This window comes from Desmodus rotundus, chromosome 2, assembly GCF_022682495.2.
Source record: "Desmodus rotundus isolate HL8 chromosome 2, HLdesRot8A.1, whole genome shotgun sequence".
Classification (NCBI taxonomy): Eukaryota; Metazoa; Chordata; class Mammalia; order Chiroptera; family Phyllostomidae; genus Desmodus; species Desmodus rotundus.
In genome coordinates, this window is record NC_071388.1 from 46334071 (window position 1) to 46361240 (window position 27170).

The following is a 27170-nucleotide window of genomic DNA, read 5'->3' on the forward strand; positions in this document are numbered from 1 at the left end:
TCTTTGTTGCTCAGATGAGGAGTCAATCTAGAAAATTAATGTGACTTTTCAATGCCACATAACTCTGAACAGTGGCAAACCTGGAATTTTTTTTTCTCCTGTCTTCTAGTGCACAACCCTTCAAGTTCATTGATCATCCTCCCTGGTGATATTTCTATTTGCTGGTGTTCTTAACTTAGGCTGGAATTTGCAAAATGCACCACATGCACTATATTTGGCTTATAGAAATCCTTCGTTTAGCTTCCCTGTGTTTGCAAAAAAAAAAAGTCAGGAGAGGAACCTTGGGTTCATACTCCTTTGGTGCAATCAGCTGGCACTGTACGGGCTGCCTTTAGACAGTATATGATCTCTTCAGTTCTGCACGGTCCCTGTCGCTCTGCTACTTCCCGCATAGTGACATCAAGTATCGGTTATCCTGTTAACTTCATTTTATTTCTTCTAGGAGAGAATTATTTTTTTATACCCATATCTTCATCGCACATCGCCTAAACGTAGGAAAACCATAAGTAAACTGAGAAAATCTCTCTTTATTTTAATGTGATCTGTTTCACTATTTCTTTACCTGAGACAGATAGAATGGTTTTTAAAACCCCCAACAGTTGGAGCCAAGCTATCTGGGTTTGAATCCTGAATTTGCCAACTGCCAGCAATGTGACCTTAGCTGATTTTCTATGCTTCAGTATCTCCTTCTGGAAAATAGGGATAATTATCGTTCCTGTCTCAGGGATGTTTTGTGAGGATGAAGTGCAGACAGTGTTTGACCCAAAATGTTTACACAAAGCAAATGCTACATATATGTTTGGTATTATACATTTTCATTACTAATAGGTATATTAGTTTGTGTTTTCTGCCACAAGGATACACAGATGGGAGTAAATAACTACAAGTAAAAAATGCTTATCAGGTTTTGTTTAAATAATTTTAAACAATGGTCATGAAAATAAAATTGAAGATGAAATACTCATAGTCCTATTTTCTAACAAATTTTTGCCATCCCCCTTTCCATATTTTGTTTATTCCTTGTCCATATGGAAATATCATTTTATGTAGCTTCATCTGCATCACACATATGATTGATTTTACATTCGGTACTTTGCATTTGACATTCTGTATTTAACATTTACATTTAACGTCTTAAGCGTTTTTCCATGTCATTGCATAGCTAACATCAGATGGGATGAAGGGGCTTTGAGTTTTACATTGCTGTTTATACATAGGGCTGTATTTTTTGTATAGTTTTCCCTTTGTTACTGTAGAAAGTTTCCTTTTCAAGTGGAATTCATTTTTGCTCAATAAACCAAATTTTGTATAAAAATTGAATAAACTAAGAATCCTCTGAGTGCAGTGACTCTGACTTCCTTTGTTTTATTGTGGCTTTAACATCTAGCTCATTGCTAGCAGAATTTCAATTTTATTTTTATTGAATGAATAATTTGGATTAATTTAATTCTTAAGGATTGGGATATTATGATTACTTAATAATTAACTTAAAATGTATTTTCTTTCAGTAGATGTTAAAATTTTGTTAAAAATTTTTAAATGCATTAGGTGTCTTTTCTTTGACTATTTCTGTGAGAGATTTGAGCCAACATCAAGTAGTAGTCATGTATGTCGTTTAATATGACTATTAAAAGGAAAATAAGTGTCTCAAATGCTTCTTTGAAATACAGTATTATTAATAAACTCAAAAAGTAAAGTCATTAAACTACTTAAAGGGAGAGACTAATGAGATTACTCTTATCAAACATGCATTAACTGTATCACAGAGTTTCTTGATTGTCAAGTAATGAGGGAAATGAGGCAGTTTACATTTTGTACATTATAATGTGAACATAGAAGTGCCTTTTTCTTGGGAGCCCATTATTTATTTATTAATGGATTCAAATATGTGTTAAATACCTACCATGTGCTATGAAGTGAAAAGGCCACTGGGGAAGCAGAATGTAAGGGGCAGCCTGTAACCCCATGAAAACAGATATTTACAAGAGCGATATGTACAGAAGGGGAGGAGTAAGGAGTGTTCACTCTGCCAGAGGATTCAGATAAAAGTTCACCGAGGAACCTGGTACTCAGGTTGAGACCTAAGGGCTTCTTATGTATTAGCTAAACACAGAAATCAGAGAGAGGTGGGGAAGCACATGGATATAATCCCTGAGATGGGAGAGAGCCTGGCACACTGAATATGAAAGAAAGTCAGTGTCAGAGAGTGACCTGTCGTGTCACTCTCAAGGAGAGGCAGGAGAGACAGACTGAGTCCAAGTCATTCCACTACGCCTGCATAGCCTTTTAAGCAAGAAAGTAATGTGATCAAATTTTCATTTGAGAATCATTCTAGCTACAGAACAAAGGATTCACTGAGGAAAAGAAGAGTAGAAACTGGGATACATAATAGTTAGGATAATGTCGGAGCATTCCTGGTAAGAGGTGGTAGTATCTTGGAATAAGGTGGTAGCAGTGAATATAGTGAACTGTGGGCATATTTGAGAGTTATAGAATTTTCTGTGGAGAGGATAAGGTCAACAGGGTTTTGGTATTTGAAAGAGATATGAGGGAGAGGCTCAAGAAGGACTCCTAGTGTTCTCATCTGAGCAATACTTGCCTGAGAAAACCAGAACAAAAACAGGAAAAGTACATTCAAGTAAAGTGACAAACAGTTTTTAACATGTTGAGCCTGAAGAGCATATGAGACATTCAGTAGACACAGGAAAGTTGAATATTTGGGCTTTGCATTCAGAACACAGATGAATTCCAGAGATAGAAATTCAACTGAGTCCTCGCAATGGAAAGACTTTAAAGTTGTGGGCATGGTTCTGGAGAGTGAATAGAGAGAAGAGAGGAGGTCCTGGGTCAGATGAAGAGGATAACTTATTCAGTGGCCATTGGGCAAAAATAATGACTAATATCATCAATAGAAATTTTACAGAAAGATTAGAAAAGTACTTTTAGCAGAAAGAGCCTAACTCCCTGCTGCCACTGTTGAGCAGACACAGTAGTTCTTTTCTGTCTACCCCCTAGGTTTTCTATTACAGAATATAAAGATCTCTGTTCAAGAGCATGATAATTTGATTTTTTATTGCTTACAGTTTGACTTCTTCCAGTCTCATAAAACATGCAAGTCAGTTATTAAAACACCATATGATTATTTTAATGGAGGTGTGCACAAAACCTATTGGGAAGGTGAGTGCAGAACCATAAAAGAACTTCGACATCCTTTCAGGGGAGTGAAGAACGGCATTACAGAAGCAGCACCATTGATATGAGACGTGATGAATGTGCAGCCAACTGTCAGGAAGAAGATGGCTGTGCTTCAGCAGCATGGGAGAAACATGGCAGATTTGTATAGAATGGATCCCAGACTGTAGAAGGAGGTCCAGGCTGACAAAGAGGAGCAGAGACGTAGGTGTATGGTCTATTGTAGTCCCTACACAAGGCTAATACTGCTGGAGTGCAGCTCTGAGTGATGAAGGAAAAGTGGACTGAACAGTGAGGCAAGGGCTAGATCGTAAAAGTCTTTAGAAAGTATGTGAGAAATAAAAAAACAGAGTTCAGCTCAAGGCAGAGTCATTGCCAAATTTGTATCATCAGTGAGCCACAACCAGATGTTCATGTTAGAGAGATCATCATTGTGCTATTAAGGAGGAGAATTGAGAGAGAAGTGAGGTTGGATTATAGTAATAAAGAGCTTGGGGAAGTGGTAAGGAGGACCTTATTCAGGGAAGAGAAAGCAAAACTGGAATAAAGTGCAGGAATGTGAGAAGTAATCAAGGGTTATATATAGATTAGGGTAGGGGTGTGTGTGTTTATTTGTGTTTGTACCTGCAAGTGTACTCAAGGGATGGATGGGCCGGCGTAAGAGAGAGAGATGAATGTAAGATGTTTTCCTGACTTGCGCCAAAAGGAAGTTGAAGATCTGCTCTAAGAAGTGAGCGTGAGGTACTCACATAGCCCCTTTAATGTTTTTCTCCCATGGCCACACCAATTCTGCCCAGGAAGGAAGACAGCCGTTCCACTGCTACTAATTATGTCTTGGCCCCTCTGCCACGCAAAACTGGGACATGAAGACATGCACTATTGATCCTATGACACTGTCCTCCTTCGATTAACTTCATAGAGCTTTACCCATTGAAAATGTTTAAAAGTAATTTAAATGGAAAAATAACTACATAAAAATACTGCTACATAGATTCCAGTCTCAGAAAAAAATGTACATATACACACAACACATAGCTATATGAGTTTAACTTTTAAATGTACTTGATTTTCAAAATGAAAATGTTAAATCATGATAAAAAGAAAAATTAAGGATTCCTGCAAAAAAAAAAAAAAGAAGAAGTGAAATGCCAAAAATACATACTTGGAAGCACCAACTAATCCAGTAAGTAGAAAAAATTCACTATGCATTTACTTGAATATGTGGCCCAGGAAAATGTTGCCATAGCTTTCTTTAACCATGAGGAACAAAAATAAATATGCTTTAAATGATTCCTGTTCTTTACCACTTCCACCTCCAATGAGATAAAGAATGTAAAATTGAAAAGGAGAAATATAGCTAAGCGTGCTATTTTCACACACGTAGTTATGATATAGAAAATATGTATAAACATGCCGGCACATACACAGCAGAATTCATAATAAAATTGTGAGAAACCTTCTGATTCCCAGAAGAGAATTCTGCTAGCAAGTTATTTCCTAGAAGAAAGCATGGCTCCTGAAATTGTGCCCTGACGCCTTCCTTCAAAGACGGGTGTTGGCTCTGTGTGTGCGTGCGCACACGCGCATGCAGTCCAGTGCGAGGGAGTGTGTATGTGTTCACCCAGAAGGAGAAAGAGACTTGTGAAAAAGTTGCTTCTAACGTGTGAGAGCTACCTAAATCCTTGTTTTGAAGGTGATGGATTTTCATTTTCAAAATATGTGACTTTTGAGGCATCTGTTTTGGGGGCAGACTTCTTTACAGCTGCAGCAGAGAGTATGCTTGTCATTAGCCAGTTGCTCAGTCACTGTCTCCATTTATAGTTGGGTTTTTTAAGTATTCCAAGTAGGAACTCTGAGTTTCTGCTGATCCTGAGTCATCAAATAAAAGCTTTATTCTTTCTCGGTCATTCAATTCCATCTATGCTCACATTTTTTTAAATTGATATGATTTACTAGAAAAATCTGACCCTCCTAACTGAGTATTTATTTTAGAGTTTCTTAATACGTTTATTAATGAGAACACTGCATTTCTTCCTATTGGGAACTATTGGGACCACCTTATTGCATAATACGAGGTTCACCCTACCAAGACAAGACCATTCAGGTCGCTTGAATTACAAAAGTAAATTGCAAATCTTCCCCCGATTGTATTAAAAAAGGGGCAAAAAGAGCCCTGGCTGATGTGGCTCAGTGGATTGAGTGCCAACCTGTGAACCAAAGGGTCGCCAGTTCGATTCCCAGTCAGGGCACCTACCTGGGTTGCAGGCCAGGTCCCCAGAAGGAGGTTCACGAGAGGCAACCACACATTGATGTTTCTCTCCCTCTCCTTCTCCTTCCCTTCCCCTCTCTCTAAAAATAAATAAATAAAATCTTCTTTAAAAATGGTAGGAAAAAAACTCTCTTCAACAGCCTCCTGTAACTTAACAGAACTGAATCTAGAATTGCAAAGTCCCTAGGGAACTGCAATTGTGACAAATGACACATGGGAAAGATAGCTGTAACAGTCAGACTCCCGTAAAAAATAATGGCACACTGAAGCTAATTCCTCTCTAGGAGTTAATTTATAAAGGAATTCTGTATATAGGCCCATTTAAATACAGAGAAGCCTTAGGAACAGAACGGTAATCTGGGGCTGGCAGAGTCAGAATTGTCATCTCCTCCAGGCTTAAGGGGACCAGGAGAGAGAGCAGCTGTTAGAACCAGGAGAGAGAGTGTTGTGCAGGAGAAGTCCCAGAGAGGGCCAGCAACCCTCCTTGGCAACTGGAAACTTCACAGTCAGCTCGCCAGCAAATATGTGTCCCAAGACTCTATTCGATGTCAACGGGGGCATTATTGTTATCTTGGTTTTGACAGTGATGCATTTGGCCATCCACCCATTCAATGATAAAAGCATAGCCTAGTCACTGTGACAATAAAATATATTTCTCATTTCTAAATTTTCCCTGGTCAGTGGTGATTTCCTATTTGGGAGACAACCACTGGAAATGAAATGTTAACCTAATGTCCCTGGGGATGTTTTCATCTTGATCTCTGGATCAATCTAGATCTCCAGAAAGCTCAGCCACCAAGGCTAAATATCTGTGATGGTAGGGGCAAGAGAACTGCACCGTTCACAGCTCCACGTCCACCTTCCAGGCAGCAAAGGAGAAAAGAGAAAAATAGGAAGGGATGGTGCTTATGTCAGGAGAGCCCTAGTTTCCACAAAAATGTGCAGTGCACATCTCATTGGCCAGAACCGTGCCACACAGCAGCTTCTACTTACAAAGGAGTCTTGGGAAGTATTTTAAGTGGGCACATCGCTCCCCTAAACAAAATTGAAATTCTTTGAGTAATGAGAAAGGGGAGTGTTATGATGAGGAAGCTGTTAGTAGCATCCGCCCTACATGTCCACTGTCTCTTGTGACCTGGTGTGGGTAAATGACAATAGAGTAATGTGAAGTGTCGCATCCTGTCTTCCTATACATACAATAATTTGCCTGGAAGTTATCAACAAAATTAGAGTGTGGTCACTTATTTGTTATATTAACAAATCTTATCAAGATTGAAGCATTGTATCACTTGCGTATTTGCCCATTCCTAGTAGACTAATGCTTGAGGTCAAAGTTTCGGATCTCCAAGTTTTCTCTAAGCCTTTACTTGTCTTCCATCATAATTATAGCTTCCTGCATTTCAGAAGGAAAGCATTTTCACCTTTGTGTCGTTAGGACATTCTGGTGACATTCGGTAAGTGTATTTTTGTGTGTGATGCCAAGATAAGGTTATATTTCATTTCATTTTTTCAATTACAGTTGACATTCAATATTATTTTAGTGTACAGCACAGTGGTTAAACATTTATATAACTTACAAGTGACCCCCCAATAAGTCTAGTACCCATATATTCTTTATGCTGTACTTTACATCCCCATGACTATTTTTGTAAGTATCAATTTGTACTTCACCTTTTTTACAGAGACCCCCAATTTCCCTCCCATCTGCTCTCCATCAATCTGTTCTCTGTATCTATGAGTCTGTTTCTGTTTTGTTTGTTTTGTTCTTTAGATTCCACCTATAAGTGGAAACAGACTGTGTTTGTTTCTCTAATTTATTTCACTTACTACCAACTAGGTCTGTTCATGTTTTTGCACATGGTGAGATTTCATTCTTTTTTGTGGCTGACTAATAGTCCATTGTGTAGTAAGTAATTTTGAGTTGAACAAATGAATGCAACCAATCTCAGGAAGACATTAAAGGAGGAGGAGGCTGCATTTGAGTTATCTTTGGTAAATTACTTATTGACAGGAATCTTTGATCTAAAATTTAGCATCTATTGGTTGTGCTGTTGTATTTGTTTCTCTCAACCCCTCTCTTTGTTTTTTTTTGGTCCCCTCTAACCTGTCCTCCATCTTTTTTCCTCTAGCACCTCCTTTTAGCACTATGTGACTAAGTCTTTGGGTAGTTTGATTGAGAGCATAGCGTTCCATTTATTTTCTTTTTACATGTTAAAAAAAAACACATTGCCAAATCCAATGTCACGAAGCTGCCTCCCTATGCTTGTTAACAGTATTATAATTTGCTCTATTTAAGGCTGTTTTTATCTCTTTGAATGGTCTTGGCACCTTTGTGAAAAATTAATTTAACCTGCATTCAAGGGTTTATTTCTGGATTTTCTATTCTATTCCATTGTAAAGTTTACTTATCTGTCCTTATGCCACTACCACACTATTTTGATTATTATAGTTGTATAAGTTTTGAGATTGGGCATTTTGAAATCTCCAATTTTCCTTTTCTTTTTCAAGGTTTTGTTTTGGGGGGGCGCTACTCAGAGTCTCTTGAAATTGCATATGAATTTTAAGGTGGATTTTTGTTTTTGCAAAAAAGGTACCCTAGTGATCTTGAAAAGGATAGTATTAAATCTGTGGACCACTCTAGGTATTATTAACATCTTAACTGTATTAAAATTTTCCAACCCATGAACGCGAGTATCTTTCTATTTATGTGTCTTTAATTTATTTCAACCACATTTTGTACTTTTCAGTGTACACATCTTTCACTTCTTTGGTTAAATTTATTCCTAAGTATTTTTATCCTAATATTATAAATGGAATTGTTTCCTTGATTTCTTTTTCAGATTGTTCATTGGTAGTACACAAAAACATAGCTGATTTTTGTGTTAGTCTCTGAAGTCTCAGAAGGCAGAAACCATGCCAGATTTGTATTTTGCAGAGTTAATACAAAAATAATAGTTGGCAGTTTTTAATATTTTTAAAAATTTTTTCATTGGCAGTGATCTCAGTCCTTTTCTTTTTTCTCTCTCTCTTCCATTTTAGGGCTCTACTGGTGCCACAGCCTCTCCTCCAGTCTCCACCCCTGTCACAGGACACAAGAGAATGGTCATACCAAACCAGCCCCCACTAACAGCAACCAAAAAGTCGACCCTGAAACCACAGCCTGCCCCTCAGGCTGGACCCATCCCCGTGACTCCAATCGGAACACTGAAACCCCAGCCTCAGCCTGTCCCCGCCTCCTACACGACGGCATCCACCCCGTCAAGGCCTACCTTCAATGTGCAAGTGAAGTCAGCCCAGCCCAGCTCGCATTACATGGCTGCCCCTTCACCAGGACAGTTTTATGGCCCAGGGCCAGGGCACCAGAGCTATAACACTCAACCAGTGCCTATGTCTGGGCAGTGTCCACCTCCTTCAACACGGGGAGGCATGGATTACACGTATATTCCACCACCGGGACTTCAGCCTGAGCCTGGGTATGGGTACGGTCCTAACCAAGGGCGCTATTATGAAGCCTATTGCCCAGTGGGGCCTGCGTATGGGGGCAAAAATGATTCTGATCCTGCCTATGGTCAACAAGGTCACCCCAATACCTGGAAGCGGGAACCAGGGTACACTCACTCTGGGTCAGGAAACCAGCACCCTGCTGGCATGTATCCGGTTGCAGGTCCCAAGAAGACATATATCACAGATCCTGTTCCAGCCCCCTCTGCACCACCGCTGCAACCAAAGGTAAGAAACTCATTAACACAATATGTGAATAAAGGGCTGCCTATTCAGCTTGCCTTCCCCAGAAAGCAGAGCCTAAGGCAAAAGTGTATGTGCAGTTTTTATTGCATTAGAAAGTAGAATCCCAAGGAGGCCTGACAGCCATAGAAAAAGAGGGAGATCCTACTGGGGATATGGAGTCATGTTACAGATATGGTTATTGTTCAGTACCAAGTGCATCTGCGTATTCAGCCTTGAAAGATCATTTTCCAAAAGAGCGTATGAACTGTAGCAGCTCAGGATAATCTCTTTGTGGTGGGAAAAGGGAAAATAATTTATCTTCCAGCTCTTGTCTCTTCCTGGACCAAGGTTCTCTGTGAGTCAGAAACTTCCTCATGCCTAGACTTTGCATTTACTTGGGCACCAAATAGACCTATAGCATCTCATGCCTCACAAACACAGGACATCAGCACGTCTGGAGGTGAGAGGTATGCAGGGCAGCGGTGAGTTGAGCTGCTGCCAGGTAGTATGTATGCGATGGTGGTTAGAACTCAAGCCAAGTTGGTCCCACAGTAGCTGCTAGGACATAAGTGGCCAACAGCCCAGGAGACAGGTGAAGCAAAGGACTGTAAAGTGATGCAAACACCTCGTCTAGTTTCCTTTGGAAGAGGCTGCTGCAGTATAATGAAACTTGTTCATCACCCTTGTCAATCCACGTTATTGATCCTCCAAGAAGAATCTTACTCTCTAGTCTTTAACCCTATTAGACAACTTTAAAAAATTCTTTATGATAATTTTTTCATTGTTTGATTTACTTGCAAGCATGTATGCCTTTTAAATCAATGTGTTCAATGACTTCCCCTTCAAAGCTAATGATATTACACATGCCTACTTAGTTACAACTTGATTTTCCGTGAGTATTTGAACCAGCGTGATGTTTCCCTTTACCATGATAAGAAGAACCAAGGAGAATTACTTGGAAGCGGTGAGATGGATACACCACGCTGGTTTCCAGCCCTTGGGTTGGAACAAAGTTCTCCCTTCCTTTCATCTAAAGCTGTGAGAATCAGACATCAAAGTAGTTAGAATCTGATATTTTTGAGAGATGAATTGGGTAGAAGGTCTATATATATTTTTAGTACTGTATATTTTTTACATATAGAAGGTCTATTTATATTGTTTAACACATTTGACATTGACAGTGTACAGGCATACTCAATCACATTTTCAACATTGTAACAGAAATCTGTCAGGTCCTTGTTCTGTGGGTAGTATGTTTACTAAACCGCTACTTTCAGATGAAAGTATCTGCTCTATTAATGGTGCTCCAAAATGAATTTTGGGCTCCTCAGAGGAAAAGAAGCCTTCCAGAAAGTGGGGGCACTTATGAATACCCATTATGGGAAACTGGGCCAGCCGTGATCATTTTCCAACATAAAGTTTCCAGGTTTAAACATTGTGTTTTTGAAACATTGCTCTTAGAAAGCCTTTCTTTCTAAAATCTCTTTATGAAAATAAATGTTAGTAGGTTTGTTTGTTCACTTGGTTTTAGATAAAGTTTGTCCAAAATAGCCAGTCTGTATATGCTCACCCTTTGTCACCCTTTGTATACACCCATTGTATACTGCAAATAATACAGTATATTTGCATTAGTCCTTCCAGCCCCCAAAGAAGCAATCCAGAAAAAAACTGGATTATTCAACTTTACTTCACTTTGGTGCAAGTGCAGTAACTTCCCCCATGGAAGGTTAAAAGCTCAGGTTGGGATAACGGACATTAACACCTAGCTCAAATAGGTATGCAGTTTTGCTCCATCCAAAGCCTCCTGTTAAGATGGCTGCATGATGGTCCTAATGGAAAGAGAGGGGCCCTGAGTTATGTAAGGGTCCTGTATCCCCCGACCTGGGGAAACAGACATGAGACAGAGCCAAATGTCTAGGTGGAGGGAATAATCTTGTGAGAAGTACTGAGCCAGGCACTGAGCTTCTTTTTTTCCCAGGTGTCACTGGGCACGTTGAATGGTCCCTCCTCATTTAACACTGAACTGACGCAGTGGTGTAGGAGAGCAGTTAGCACCCAGTGCAAGACCTGAATCTGACATGTCGGGTTCAGCCACATCACTAGCATTTGGTTTTCACCCCCTGCTCAGGGTGATGGAAGGAACTTTTATTAACCACTTACCAGAAAGCATGGCACTTCATTTTCCTTCTTTTCATAATTATTCATGATGATCTATTACATTATTATGGATTCTGGATATCAGTGAATTTGATGTCATTTAAAAAAATTTGTTTGAAATATTTGTTCTTCAACAGTGTCATGTGTTTGAAAATCACATTGTGCATTTTAAAAATGAAAATCCAGCCGTGTACATCTCTCTGTGATTATGGAGGAGAGTGGTTCGAGGGTGCTATTTCGCCATCTGTCAGTGTTTGGGGAACGGGGGAAGTGGCTGGTGAGGCTACAGACATGATCTGTGTGCAGTGGGGGCACTGGCGAACGAAGGGACCGGCTTTTCCACAGTTAGTCTTTCAGCAGAACACTGCTGTACTCAACTGCACCTGTGCACAGAGGCCCTTATTGTCCCAATATCGACTCTGCTTGGCTTAGTGATGTGGCTGCTGGCTTGAGAAATGAGCTCCTACGTCAAATCCCACTTCCTCCCGTGGCATTTCACTTACAACTTGAGGAAAGCCTCTAGACCTCTTTATGTCACGCTTCTGGCCTCAGCAAGGTGGGACATCATCTTCTCTAATTAATTAATGATTGCAAATGGCTTGGAAATTTCCAAAGGTGCAGTCATTGCCAAGTGAGGACTGTTTTTACTGGCTTTCCTTTATTTCCAATTTTTAGTCACTGATGGAAAACTTAAACCTTCATGCCTTAAAACAATGATCTTTTGTTACCTTGAGACATTCTGAGGAATTTGGCATTTAACCCATTAAGGAAAAAAAAATTTAAATGAAAGAAGTAAATCTTCCCTGTGCTTGAGATGAATTGCTTTAATTTTCCTACATCATAGTCCAATTTAAAAGAAGAGGAAAAGGGAGGGAAGCAGCAAAAAAAAAAAAAAAAAAAAAAAAAAAAAAAAAAAAAGAAGGAAAAGAAAAAAAAGAAGAAAAGAATGAAGAAAGGAAGGAGATAAAATCGGAACCTGCAAGGCTGGGAGATCGTGATTGTATTTGTGTTCCTATAATGTGCTGAACAGTGAATTTGCATGCCACAGTAGACCATAATGTGTTTCCTGTACCATCTGAGCTGAGTTCCTTGAAAAATATTGTTATAAGCAAGTCTTTGTAAGGGAGAAATGTTCCCTTCCTACTGAAAATCCTCTTAAAGAAACAGTGGAATCTTTCCTCGTTGCTGTTTTATAAAAGCTATCATCCGCATGTTGCTGTGTAGTTCACGGAACTCTCGTCCTGTGCGCTGTCTTCATACCCCTGTGCGGTGGGATGTGTGTTTTCTCTAATATTCAGATAAAGCCAGTCATCACTCTCAGGTCAGAGTGGCAGGGCAGCTCTGGCATTCACTTCTTTGTCATAAGCCCTATCTGTGTCAGCCTCCGGGCAGGTAAAGAGACAGCTGTTTGTCCCCTACTGTGTGAAACGCACTGAATCTATGCATCCCAGGAAAGGTATACAGGTCCACCTAGTGTGGGGGCTAGATTAAATTCTAAAATCACCTGTGAAATCCTTCAGGAAGGTGAGTCCTCAGAGAACAACAAACTATCTTTCAATAAACCTAGAGAAGTTGTTATCTCTTTCAGGGTTAGAACAAATCACTGCTCTTCATTTAGTTTTTGAAACTAGGGATACTTAGGCAGAGAAGAGAGTGAAGGTAATGAAATGCCAGGGGTCAGTGTTCAAAGGTCCCTAAAACCTGTCATTTGTTAAGATTAAGAAAATATTTGAGGATATTGATATAGTAGCATTTCAGACATTCAAGAAATATGAAAATATTTCTTTTTTTCATTGTGGAAAAGAGAAGGACATAGATTTTGATTTTGGGTGCATTGCGAAGAATTGGTGGTATTTTGGAGAGAACTGTCTTTACGTAATTCCTGTGCTAAAGCTCTCAGTTCCAGGATTAGAGAAACAAAGAGGAAGAGATGTAGGATGAGAAGGATGGATGTGGACAAATGCCTCCGGGCAGTTGACAATGCCCAGACATGTGTGAAGATAGGAATGCTTGAGAAAGCTGGTGACAGTAATATTAGTTATTCTTTTTGTGCAGGTCTTTTCCATTTCCATAGTCCTTTGTGGACCTCACCAAATCCATGCGATTAAGCCCAGGGGTTTCTCTCTCTCGTACTGTTGAGGGTTCAGAAGCTCAGTAATGAGAGTCATTCGTCCACAATCATATGTCAAATTTATGGGAGAGCCACAGCTCCAAGCCAGGTGTTCTGAAGATTGTCCTCATGCTTTCCCCTGGGAAAACGGTGGATCTTGGCATCACCAGCAACTCGCAGTGGCCCCGCTGTGGCCCCGCTGTGGCCCACGTCACAAGCAGATGTCTGAGTGGTCTCAGGCAGTTGTGGTGCAGTGTCAGGAGATCAACGGTTGGAGGGGAAGCACCCATTAAATCCCTCCCAGGCACCCAGGCCTGAGGTCTTGGAGCTATACTTCCTCTTCCTCATTGCCCATGCATAATTTGTCCAGAGTTTCTTTTTAATTTCACAACATCTGAAATCTCCTTTCTTATCTCAGTCCCCCTTGAGGTTGCCCTAATTCAGTTGTCCTCATTTCTCACCTGCACCATTGGAATGTCCTCCTAATGGGCGTCTCCACCTCTAATCTCTCTACACACCTGTTCCTTCTACACAGGCCACCAGATTAAACTTTCTGCCATACAGTTCCGCCCTTGTCATTAATTGTCTTTAAAAAAAAAAAAACCCAAAAAACCTTCAGAAGTTTCCAGCCACTTGTGGAGTGAATTGAAACTCCTGCCTGGATTTCCACTCTCATCTTACCTTTTTAAGCATCTGGGCTTCCAGCTAGGAAATTATATTCTGAGTTATTTCTCATCTCTGTAATTTTGGTCATGGAGGGTTTTTCTTTTTCTTTCTTTCTTTCTGGAATGCCTTCCCATACCTCCCTGAAATAAATAAAATATTTCACAATCAAATGTAATCCAAGAAGAATGAACTAAAATTCTGATCTCTCTTGTGAAGTCTTTTCCTTATCCTAAAATTGAGTTGTACCTTATTTTACCCTCTCTAGTGGAAGTTCTCATAATCTAAACTATACTAAAATCAGTTACATACCTGTCTCCCACCAGCCTCTGCCCCAGTGTCTGTTCGACCCAGAGAATTATGGGGTAGAGATGGTATCTGAACGACCCTGTTTGCCCCACAGTAACTAACACATTGAATAATGCATTCTTGTCTAACGAAGGCGCTTGAAGAAACTTCCTATGTCCTAAAATAAGGAGAAAGCCCTGCTTTAGAACTTAGCAGGATGTTCAGCAAAATGCCAAAACCAAAACCTACTTTACCGGATCAGTTTAGGTGACCTAAATAACAAGCATTGTCACATCAGCAACTCAGTATGCAGAGCAGCTAGGTAGTTTCTCAGGTTCGCTGCCGCTCTAACATTTACTTTCCGCTAGGCATACATGTGTTTGTGTGTGTGTTGTTACGCACACAGTCTTTTTCATATTGTGCACTTTCCAAATGTCCATGGAATTTGTTGATTCATATTTTTAATAAACTTTTTGAGGTTAATATACCTACAATGACATGTGTCCATTTTAAGTGTATAAGGCAGGAAACTGCTGACAAGTGTATGTACCTGTGAAATCACCACCACAATCAAGGTGGAGAACATTGCACCTGCCACAGAGCCTCCCCGTGCCCTGTTGCACTCACTGCCCTTCACTCTTAGCCCCAGTCTGCTTTGTAACATCCATCATCTTGATCCCTTCTTGCATTTCCTATGCACGGAATCATACAGCATGCACTCGCATGCCTGGGCTTCTTTTACTCAGAGTAACTATAGTTTTTTAGATTAATTTATGTTATTGTGTGTATCAATAGTTCCTTCATTTTATTGCTAAGCAGTGTTGCTTTATATGATTATATACTACATTTTGTTTATCTATTCACTTGTTTATTTTTAAAAAATAAATTATTTGTTTATTTTTACATTTTGAGTTATGAATGAAGCTGCTATGAACACTCGAGTACATGTCTTTGTACAAACAGTGTTTTCATTTCTCTGGGATAAATACCTAGGAGGGAAGGTGCTGGGTCACACAGGAACTATTTAACATAATAAGAAACTGCCTAAATGTATCTTTTACATTGTCACCTGCGTGTGCGAGAGGTGCGGGGCACGCCAGTCCTGCTGCTGTCACTCTTTTCCATTTCAGCTCTTCCTTGCTGCGTACTGTGTCTCACTGTGGCTTATATTCACATTTTCCTCTTCCTAATGATCTGGAGCATTTATTTATCCACTTACTGGCCATCCTTATATCTTTTTTTTGTAAAGTGTCATCAAATTTTTGAGCCACTTTTAATTGGATTGACTCTTTTTATTGAGTTGTAAGAGTATGCTGTATGTTCTGAAGAAGATTTCTTAGATTTACGTATTGCCAATATTTTTCCTAATCTGGGACTTGACTTTCCATTTTCTTCATGCTGTTTTCTGAAGAGCAGAAGTTTTTAATTTTGAGGAAGTTTCATGTATCAGTTTTATCATCTATAATTTGTGCTTTTTGTTTCTTTATTTCCTGAAGGTCACAGATATTTTACTCCATGTTTTCTTTTAGATGTTTCGTGGTATAAATTAGGGTTATGATGCCTGTCAGTTTAAGGTCAAAGTTTATTTTTTCTCAATAGGATATCTAGTTTTTCCAGCATAAAAATTTGTTCTAAAGACTCCTTGTTCCCATTAAATTACCTAAACACCTTTGACAAAAAGCAGTTGACCGTGTATGTGTGGGTCTGTCTGTACTCCCTATTCTCTGTTCTCACTTTGTATGCCCATCCCTAGGACAATGCTGTTGTCTTGATCACTCACTTTAATAGTAGGTTTTGACATCAGACAGTGTTTGTTTTCCATATTTGTGCTTTTCGAAGTGTTTTAATTATTCTAAGTCCTTTCCATTTCCATGTACATTTTAGCATCAGCTTGCCAATTTCCACAAAATAACCTGCTATGATTTTGACTGAGATTTTGTTGAGTCTATAACTCAATTTGAAATAGCTGATATCTTAACATTGAGTCTTCCAAACCTTGAACATGGTATAGCTCTCATTTTATTTATGGCTTCATTAATTTCTCTCAAAAGTTTATTGTAGCTTTGCATAGATTGTTAACTTATCCCTAAGCATTTTATATTTTGGGTGCCATTGCAAATGGTGTTTTCAAGTTCAATTTGCAATTTTTTGTCATTAGTATATAGAAGTACACTTGATTTTTTTTATATCAACTTTGTATCTTATGACTTAGTAAACTTAGTAGTTTTACTAGGTATTTTTTAAGACTCCCTATACTTTTCTACCTGATCATTTCATCTGAAAAAGTTTGTTGATTTAGTTGCTTATTTTCTTCATGGATAAGCATCTATCCATGAACTTTCTGTGTTTGCAAGATTTACTGCGTGATTGAAGAAGAAGCAGTTTCCTACTAATTTGAAGGATGTAAATTAGAAAAATAATAAGTTTTTATGCTTCGTTTCTCTAGATCATCTTATTGAAACTGTCAGACATAGAAATGACCTTCCAAATCATTAGGTTATAACCCCTCAGATTTAGATAAGAAAACAGACCTAGAGAGTTACAGTTAGTAAGTGGCGGATTAGATGAGAAAACTAACACTTCTTTGTGTACCACAGTTCCTCTCTGCATCGCTTTAAGACCAGTGACATCGGAAATACCAGACATTTACAAGGTGTAATGACTGTTACCACAAAGAGCTTATCTCTTAGCCTTATTAAGGCCTCCGAATAATAGAAAATGGCCAACATTCTAAGGATCCTTGCTCTGTCTCACAATTGCTCCTGTGAAAAGACTAGTTCCTAGAGTCTGTACGATTTTGACTAACATCATAATTTCTTCTTTTGGTGATTTTAAGGGTTGCTATCGAGATGGATGTACTAGGACACTCAGAGGTCTATGAATAGTTATTTTACTCATTTCATCTTTTTCATAGATTTAGATGTTTAACAATATCCCAGGTCCCTCACCTTCCTGGAAAAATAAATAAATCATTTTAAAAAATGATTCTAACAAAATGTGATTTTTTATGTTTACAGAGTGAGAGAACACACTTCAATCTACTGGTGTTTTGCTTTTATTTTATCTTAGTTTTATAACAAAACAACCACCCAACTCATTAGTGTGTCCCTCTAGGAACCTAATTTCCTAATTAGCCAGCTGCAAACACTAAGACTGTCCTATTTCAAAGGAAAGACTATAGTTTTTCTCTTTCCCAGCAAACGAAGAAGCTTGATCATTGTTGATGTGTCAGGATTAGTGGCGAATATAAACATTTTGAAAGATTTTATGCACAGAGTATTAGGAGAGGTCTCATAGTAAAACGCAAATACTTGACTTTCCAAAAGTGCCGTTGTCCCAGAAACAAACTTTTATTTGTTATTTTAGCTCTTTGATTTTCTGGAATATGGAGAACCCAGCTTTTAGATATAGTCTTAGCATATAATATGATGTTTGTTCTAGTTTGTCCTCAGAATTTAAAAGAATATGAAAAAATCAACTAGAACTTAGCTCGTTCTCAAAAAGCTTAAAATCCAATAGGGAAGATCAGATATATATTACTGGTGTCACTGGCTTCTGACCACTCCTACCTTTTTATTCATCCATGTGATGTATTATAAAAATATATAGAACTAACATCCCCACTATATTAGACAATAAAGCATTTACCCCCTTGGTCAGATACATAAGGACAAATTTATTCACACAGAACAAGAATTGTAAAAGTGCTAAGTGAAAGGACCTGCAAAAGTCCTAGTTGTCTTCAGAAGAGGTAGAGTGAATTAATTTTGCAAGGCTTTAGGTAGGACGTGACCAGCACTAGTCTTCAATCAGTGGAAAGAAGGAGGTGGGAACGTCAGATAAGATTGTATAATTGTCCAGAACCTCTAATGGCTGGAGAATCTAAGGATCTTCTTTCTTTTTTTTAAAAAAAATATTTTATTGATTATGCTATTAGTTATCCCATTTCCCCCCCTTTATTCCCCTCCACCCTGCACACTTCCTCCCACCCACATTCCCCCCCTTTAGTTCATGTCCATGGGTCATACATATAAGTTCTTTGGCTTCTACATTTCCTATACTATCCTTAACTTCCCCCCTGTCTATTTTCTACCTGCCATTTATGCTACTTTTTCTCTGTACCTTTTCCCTCCTTCTTCACCTCCCATTCCCCCACTGATAACCCTGCATGTGATCTCCATTTCTGTGATTCTGTTCCTGTTCTAGTTGTTTGCTTAGTTGGTTTTTGCTTTAGGTGTGGTTGTTAGTAACTGTGAGTTTGTTGTCATTTTACTGTTCATATTTTTTATCTTTTTCTTAGATAAGTCCCTTTAACATTTCATATAATAAGGGCTTGGTGATGATGAACTCCTTTAACTTGACATTATCTGGGAAGCACTTTATCTGCCCTTCCATTCTAAATGAAATTTGCAGAATAGATTAATCTTGGATGTAGGTCCTTGCCTTTCATGACTTGGAATACTTCTTTCCAGCCCCTTCTTGCCTGCAAGGTTTCTTTTGAGAAGTCAGCTGATAGTCTTATGGTAACTCCTTTGTAGGTAACTGTCTCCTTTTCTCTTGCTGCTTGTAAGATTCTCTCCTTCTGTTTAATCTTGGGTAATGTAACTATGATGTGCCTTGGTGTGTTCCTCCTTGGGTCCAACTTCTTTGGGACTCTCTGAGTTTCCTGGACTTCCTGGAGGTCTACTTCCTTTGCCAGATTGGGGAAGTTCTCCTTCATTATTTGTTCAAATAAGTTTTCAATTTCTTGCTCTTCCTCCTCTCCTTCTGGTACCCCTATAATTCGGGTGTTGGAACGTTTAAAGATATCCTGGAGGTTCCTAAGCGTCTCCTCATTTTTTCTGAATTTTTATTTCTTCATTCTATTCTGGTTGAATGTTTCTTTCTTCCTTCTGGTCCACACCATTGAGTCCTGGTTTCCTTCCCGTCACTGTTGGTTCCCTGTACATTTTCCTTTATTTCACTTAGTGTAGCCTTCATTTTTTCCTCTAATTTGTGACCATATTCAACCAATTCTGTGAGCATCCTGATTACCAGCATTTTGAACTGTGCATCTGATAGGTTGGCTATCTCTTCATCATTTAGTTGTATTATTTCTGGAGCTTTGATCTGTTCTTTCATTTGGGCCACTTTTTTTTTTTTTTTTTGTCCTGACACGCCTGTTACGTAGTAAGGGGTGGAGCCTTAGGTGTTCACCAGGGTGGGGCAACCTACGTCAGTGCGTTGTGGCGCTGTATGTGGGAGAGGGGTCCGAGAGGGTCAGCTTGCTCTGCTCTCTGCCAGTTTTGTCACTTCCCTCCACTACCCACAATCAAATTGGGCCCTTCTGGTGCTGATTCCCGGGTGGGTGGGTTTGTGTACATTCTAGGACCCTGTGGGTCTCTCCAACGAACTCTCCTGTGAGGCTGGGAGTTTCTCCCGCTGCCGCCTCAACCCCCACAGGTGTTTTCCATTAGATGTTTGAGGCTTTATTTCCCCGAGCTGGAGCCCTGGGTTGCGAAATCTGTCTCGCCCCCCAGTAGTTCCTCCCGGTTTATCTGCAAGCGAATGTGGGGCTACCCTGTCCGCAATCCGCCACCTAGCTGGGTCCACCAGCTGCTACTTTGTCTGCCAGCTTCACCCTTGCCTGCCCCAGTCCTCCAGCCTCCACCTTGCTGCAAGTCCTCTCCATCCGGCTGCCCGTCTCCACCCCTCCTACCAGTCTGGGTGAGTGTTTCTTCTTTAACTCCTTGGTTGTCAGACTTCCATACAGTTTGATTTTCTGTCAGTTTTGGTTAATTTTCATTTTCAAATTTGTTGTTGTCCTTCTTTTGGTTGTTGGAGGAGGCACAGTGTGTCTACCTATGCCTCCATCTTGGCCAGAAGTCTAAAGATCTTTCTTAACTTAGACTTACCTCAATATGAATTGACTGCCTTTCTGATTTTCCACACATTTGGCCATCTACCTCCAAAAACAAGATCAATTTTAAGGCTGGATCACCTTAAACTTTATACTTCTGCATGCGATAGTATAAAATGAGCATGCATATGAAGACCTTACCAAACCTCTTGGTTACTTGCCAGAGTTAGTAGTAAGTAATACCTAACCCAATGTTGTGTTTTCTGTAATAGTGATTCTTAACTACTGGGAGCCCATTTCCTTTAGGAAGCATATTCAAAGCACTCAGGGAACTTCGTGCTTGAAATGCTATATATGTCCATGTGTTCAGAAGTTTTAAAACCTGATCTCATGTGTGAATACTAGAAATCACCCAAGATAAGTTATTATTTCTTTGATGCCTCCATATGCATTGGCTTCTTTAGGCCTCATAAAAACTATACAAAGAGAATACTACTAATAGCCTGAATTTTTACTGAGTGGGAAACTGAAATAGAGGGGATGAGGTTCCTTTCCCGAAGATGAAATGGTCCAAGCTCTTAGCCATTATGCTACATTGTCTCTTTATGAAAGGATATTAACAAAATCCTCACCAATGTGCAATAACCCACTTTTAAACCTTAAACCGCACTCTCTTCTGATCTTGAGTAGGTCTCATATGCCAAGCGACTGAGTATTCCTCTTCTTGTTATGAGGCTGTTGGGAGGTTTATTTACTAGAAGCTTCCTAATTATTTTTCTAATAGAAGACTTAGACTCATCTCTTCATTTGTCATCTATCACTCTGTCCTGCCAGGCACTGATGAAACAACTGGCAGTGTGAGGGGTATAATTAGTGGGCTGTGGAATGGAGCTAAGCAGAATGTCGAAGAGATATGGTCTGGCCAATAACCTTGAACCTCAGAGAGGAAACTACTAGTGAACCTTGACAGATGCAAGACAAGCTGAAGACCTTCTCAAAGGACTACATCAGCACAATGTCTCCAAGTGAGAAGGAAGGAAGGATTTGTAGCATAACCAACGATGACTGGTTTTTTGAGTGATATAATTTCACCCGAAATGTGAACTGCTTGCTAAATAAATGCCTGGGGTAACATTATTTTGTACATTTGCATGAATAATTTGCATCATCATTGAAGACCTAGTCAAAAAAGGGGAAGGGAGAAGAAAATTTTAAAATATGTTGTAAAATCCAGCCCATTTATATCCAAAGTTTACAGTCAGACAAAGAGAATGTTCCATTTCTAATCATATTTGCCACTGATTTAAAATGAGCCTGTACTGAGAGAAAATTATATAAATCAATAAATGTCTAAAACTGTCATTCTTAAAACCTGTGGGTAGAACATTGAGTCGCATTCCCACAGGAGAAATGCCAAATGAGTGAGCCTAGGCCAAGTGTGTTTGGAAAGCCTTATTTGGAGAACCATGGAAGTGTGAACTTGATCACGTGAAAAGCCCAGGACTGTTCAGCCTTCTGTGGCAGTTCTATGAGTTCTAGTACCAAGCTATTAATAGGGAGTCAGGCGGGAGTGCGCTGCTCCTGCTTGCCGCCTTCTTGTGTGTGTGTTTTAACTGCATGGATCATATTTATAAGGACTTTTTTAATAAGAGGTTACCAGGTGAGGAAGTAATGGGTTTCCAATTTATATCCTCTTTTTCAACGCTTATATCTATGCTTAATGTTAACCTTCCCTGTTACCAACAGACATCTGGTTTTCTATTTTAAGTGTTACCCACTTATGGAGTCAAAAAGAAATCCTAGAAATTAAAACAAACTTTCCTCCCTGGATGGTGTGGCTCAGTGGATTGAGTGCCAGCCTGTGAACCAAAGTGTCGCTGGTTTGATTCTCAGTCAGGCCACATGCCTGGGTTGTGGGCCAGGCCCCCAGTTGGGGACATCGAGAGACAAACACACACTGATGTTTCTCTCCCTCTCTTTGTCCTTCCCTTCCCTGTCTCTGAAAATAAATAAATAAAATCTTAAAAAAAAATGAAACTGTCTTTTCCAAGAGCCTTCTGGAATATAATAATTATCATAACAAATTTGCTCAGTGATGGGGAGATCATAAACTTTTAGGCTGTCAGAGATGAAAGAAATGTGTTACCTTTGCTTATTGAGATGGACAGGGAATGAATAATTATTCTCTTTTACAGATGATGATGCAGTTTCACAGAAGTCCAGCATTTCCCCCATTTCTCTTACTATGTAAATCTTACAATCTTTATCCCTTGTCTATAACAGACATAGGATGAAACACGTGAACTAAAAAAAATCACAGTGCTTAGCTTTTCTGATTGTGGAATACCCCTTGCAGTTGCAATATATTTAGATTGAAAATTAGATAATTCCTTAAGCAGGACATGGCATAAAAGGCCTGGGCTGATGCCTAGTGGTATCTAGGTGTTCTTCAGTGGTCCATCTGAGAAGGGTCTGTAGATTATGACTCTGTAGATGACAAGGTTACACAAACCTTAGGAGCCAACTAAACCTTTTGATTAAATGGCTCAATTCTATTATCTGTTTTGGTAGTTACTACAATATAAATGACTTCACGATGGGAAGTGTTATTTAAAAAGTATGTATAAAAAGTAATGGTCTCTGGCAAAAATGCATTACCGTCAGCTACTATAGTTAATACACTCGACAGGCAATGGTGATAGTATTATGTGTTTGTGTGTGTTTGTATGTGGAGAGAGGTTCAGATACTGTGGGACCTAAAGCGTTGAAGCATATAACTTTGGGAAGACCTCTTTAAAAAATACAAATTGATGACCTAAGAGTAACTGCATTCGTTTCCTACGGCTGCCATAACAAAGTGACACAGATGGGGTGGTTCAAACATCAGCAATATTTTTTCGGAACGTTTCTGGAGGCTAGAAGTCAGAGATCAAGGCGTTGGCAGTGTTGGTGTCTCTCCAAGCTGTTAGATGGTCACCTTGTCTTAATGTCATCACTGTTTTTCCCCTGTGTGCCTGTGTCCTGATCTCTCCTCGTTGTCTATGAACATCAGTCATATTGGATTAGGCCCAACCTAGTGATTTCATTTTAACCTAATTGTCTCACTGAAGGCCCCATCTTCAAATGCAGTCACCTTCTGAGGTTCTGGGTGTTGGTGCTTCAATGTACAAATCTAGGGAGGCAGCATAATTCATCCCGTAACAATTCTGTAAGAAAGTAAATATTTCAAATGAGAAAGAGCAAATATGACATACTTTAAATTTGTCATTACTAAGTTTGGAAAACTTTCTTGAATCTGTGCAACGCTTTTTAGGTAACTTTGTGAAACCACGCTGATTGTCAAACTTAGGGAAACTGCTATTAACTTTCTTTTGTGAGCCATTAAAAGAATGTTTTCACTCTTGGTAAATTCTATTTTGTGAAATTTGCTTGAAAAACAAAATCAAGTCAGTGGTGCATTTTTAATTGCTTCTGGTACATTGTTGAGCACATTCCTGGCAAGAGAGAGCTTCTCCTTTTGCATTATTGAATACTGAGTACTCCTCCCCCTTGTGCATATACTTCTGCACATCTGATAATCAGTAGATTATTTAACTGACTTAGCTTCTGGCTCCATTCATTTCATGCCCTGCTTCTCTTCTCTACCAGCATAATCCCTGTTCTGGGTGTTAGAGGACATATTCATGTCACAGGACTTCTGGCTCCATACCTCTGAGTCCCATAGCTAGGACGGCAATGGGCCCAGGAGCACTTCCAGAAAGTCTTTCACACAGTGACAACTGTAGATGGCTTAATGAAGCCCATGCCATAGTGATTGCAAAGCATGTAAATGTAATATCCTTCTATACTCAACTAAATGTATCCTCTACTGACATTCCCGTAACCAAACCCCAAAATTCCCACAACCGTTCTGACACTGCTCCACAAGTGTGTGACAGAGAGCGGTCAGAATAGAAAGACAGAGCAGTAACACACAGCTTGGGGCCCTCCCAGGACCATAGAGGGGGGCGACACAAGCGAGCAGCCCTGAAGCTTCATTCCCTTCCTTGTTAATCCGTGTTGGAGTATTTCTGCTCTACTGGGTCCTTGCTTGAGAAGAGTTATTACCTTCCTTTTTATCTCTACCCCTCCTTCCCTCTCTCTTTCTTAAACATTTATTTGGTGCATACCATATTTCAGAACCTACATTGGGAGGGTTAAGACACATGATATCTATAGCACAGGTATAAAGTTTTCGGTAACCAAAGCTGTTAAAGATACAATCTACTGGGTATCCAGATGATTTAGGGGTCACATTCATCTAAGCAGTCAGAGAAAGCTTTACGAGGAAGTGTCATTTCATCTAGCCTAAAGGATGGCTAGGATTGGCATTGGTGATGCTGGGAAGAAAGACTGGCATTCCAGAGAGCTGGCGCTGCATTTGGCTGCACCTCTACAAGACAATTCTTTTTTTTTACCTGTAACATTTAAAGGTTTTTTTGGTTACATGGCCAAAGCAAACGAACTAAAGGAAATCCCTGATTTGCTGGCTACCTCATTGCTCTTGAGAAATGTCCATCAGTGTTTGATACCTCTTTTAAGTTAAGGTTCAGGACATCTGATCACATCTTTTTTCTGGGAATCCCGTAGTAGTTTCTGGCAACATTGATGGATTTTTATGAGTAGGTTTATCCACTGCTGCAGATATAGACTTCAGACAACCCTTTCACTAATACTGCACGTTTCACTATGTGCACCCGGGACCAGCAGCGTGTCTACTTCAGTGATGTTTGGTAGCAAGGTCGGTGTTCCACCTTTGACTTGCTCCTTTGCTCTCTCCCTAGTCCTGAACTCTCTCCGAAATTTAATATTTATTTTTGCTGTCTTTTTCCACTATCCTCCATTTGCTTTTTTATTTTATTTATTCCAGCGACTCTTCTTTCTCCCATAGAGGATAGCCTGGGTGTGACCTCCCTTCTGAACTTTCCTTGGCCCAGAGGGGGAAGAGTCTAGCAAAGATTCTCTCTCATGCAATCTGAGGCAAGTGGTTGGCCCAGCACCTCTCAGCATGATCTGGTGACAGAACCAATAGAGATACTTGAATATTTGCATAATTCTACCAAGTCATAGATCTGTGGGTTAGTTTAATCTTTGTAAAAGAGGTATTTCATCTCTGATGTTCTGCTTTGTGCGATGCTTGAGGTCAAGGAGCTGTGTAGTAAAATACAGAACATGAGATGATTGGGAGTACACAGGCACCACCTAATCCAAAACAGAACCCAGTGCCTCCCACTTCACTGATGAAAAGCAAGTCTTTGCATAGTGCATGTGTTTAGTAGACATTGTGTTGATTTTGCCATTGTGTTGACTGTTGTTACGGTAATTTGACAAGTAGAGGTAATGATGAATCAGTTACTGACATGACGGGTTTTGTAAGGTTCAATGGCGGTGGATCGCAGCCCTGTGAGTACTATTAACACCACTCCCTGGTGGGAATGGCTGTCTGTATACTGCGTTTTTAAGAATAATAATAATAATAGGAAAGGCTATACAAAGACTATTCTTCCATATATTGTGAATGAACACATTTATCTCAATCACATTTAGATTTTACATAATTTTGTTCCCTGTGGTGATTTTTCCAGATATTTTTTTCAAATGACACGAGCATATTAGAATGAAATCAGGTGGGGTGAGGAGAGCCTGCCAATGACAAGAATCAATCACTTTTGTGACAAATGGCAGTTAAACAGTAACAATATTTAGAAGTAAAATGTCAAGTGTACAATTGAAAAATATATTTATATATCATTTATACAGTGATTCTTCAAACTATCACATGTCTATCATTGATGCCTCATCAATATATTATGTAATATAATAGCATGCTCTTCCTTTTTACTCTTGGCTTTTGGTCACGAAAATTAATTTGGAGGCTTTTAACTTTGTGATCTCACTTTTTGTTTTGTTCCAGACATGGCTTATTTCTGTCTGCCATAGAACTACCAGGTACACAGCATAGCTAATTAGACCAAAATTGCACTACCTGCTTCATCAGTGTGGCAGTTCAGCACATAGTTCCGGGGGACCTACAAAAGGCCGAATGAAATGTTTCATATTAAGTGTGGTTACATAAATCTAAATGAAGAGAAAGTACCAGGAAGTACTTAGTCCCTCAGATGCTGGAATCAAAGATTTCTGCCTTTCATCCAATTTTCGTGGCTACGCTAAACATTAGCATGGAGAGGGGGCTGTATAACATCTAGTTCAAGTCCTATTATTTTCATTTGTTCCACAGACATTTGTTATCATGGTACTTATCATGTGCCAGGCCCTGCACTAGGTATTCCACCTACTGAGATGGAAAATAATTCCTATTCACAAAATTTCAGTGGGGGCGGGGGGGAATAGGTGAGGAAACTAAGAACTAGGGGAATTTGCTGCAGTTTCTGTAGGCATAAAAGATAGAATAGGGACAAGCAAAACATCTCCTGGCCCACCATTCAGTTCTGGTTCTCCTTGACCAGTACATCCCCGTAAACCAGGACATAGGCAGGGAACATATAGCTGGATTGGAGAACTTCCTTGTTACAAACTTCACAGACTCATGTTGAATCCCTATGCTTAAGCTATACATTTTATGTCCAATGTTAATGTCATAAACATCTGGAAGGAGAAAGAGTAGATTTCAAAATTCTCTAAGCTCTCAAAGCCTCTGATCACACTTCCTGGGTTGCTGGAAAGGTCCTTTTTTGTGACCGGCTTCTTGGGACTTGCAGTTTTACCTAGGCAAACAGAGTTTGGATGTATTTCTGAAGCCCTTGCATTTGAATTGTGGAGCATAAATCTTACAAACAGCTTGCTCTCAAGAGGTTATCCGTATGTTTTGTTCTAGTTCCCCAGAAATATTGTGAGAACGGGCATTGTCAGATTATTATGACATGCTC

General features: G+C 39.6%; 1 protein-coding gene across 11 annotated transcripts in view; it reads left to right on the forward strand.

Moving 5' to 3' along the window:
• LPP (LIM domain containing preferred translocation partner in lipoma) overlaps window positions 1-27170 on the forward strand; it is a 633676-nt gene that overhangs the window by 372054 nt on the left and 234452 nt on the right. For all 11 annotated transcript variants that reach the window (XM_053918206.1, XM_045199196.2, XM_053918208.1 and 8 more), the window contains one exon: window positions 8501-9190. In XM_053918206.1, coding sequence (XP_053774181.1) covers window positions 8501-9190 — 690 coding nt within the window. The remainder of the gene's footprint in view (window positions 1-8500; window positions 9191-27170) is intronic.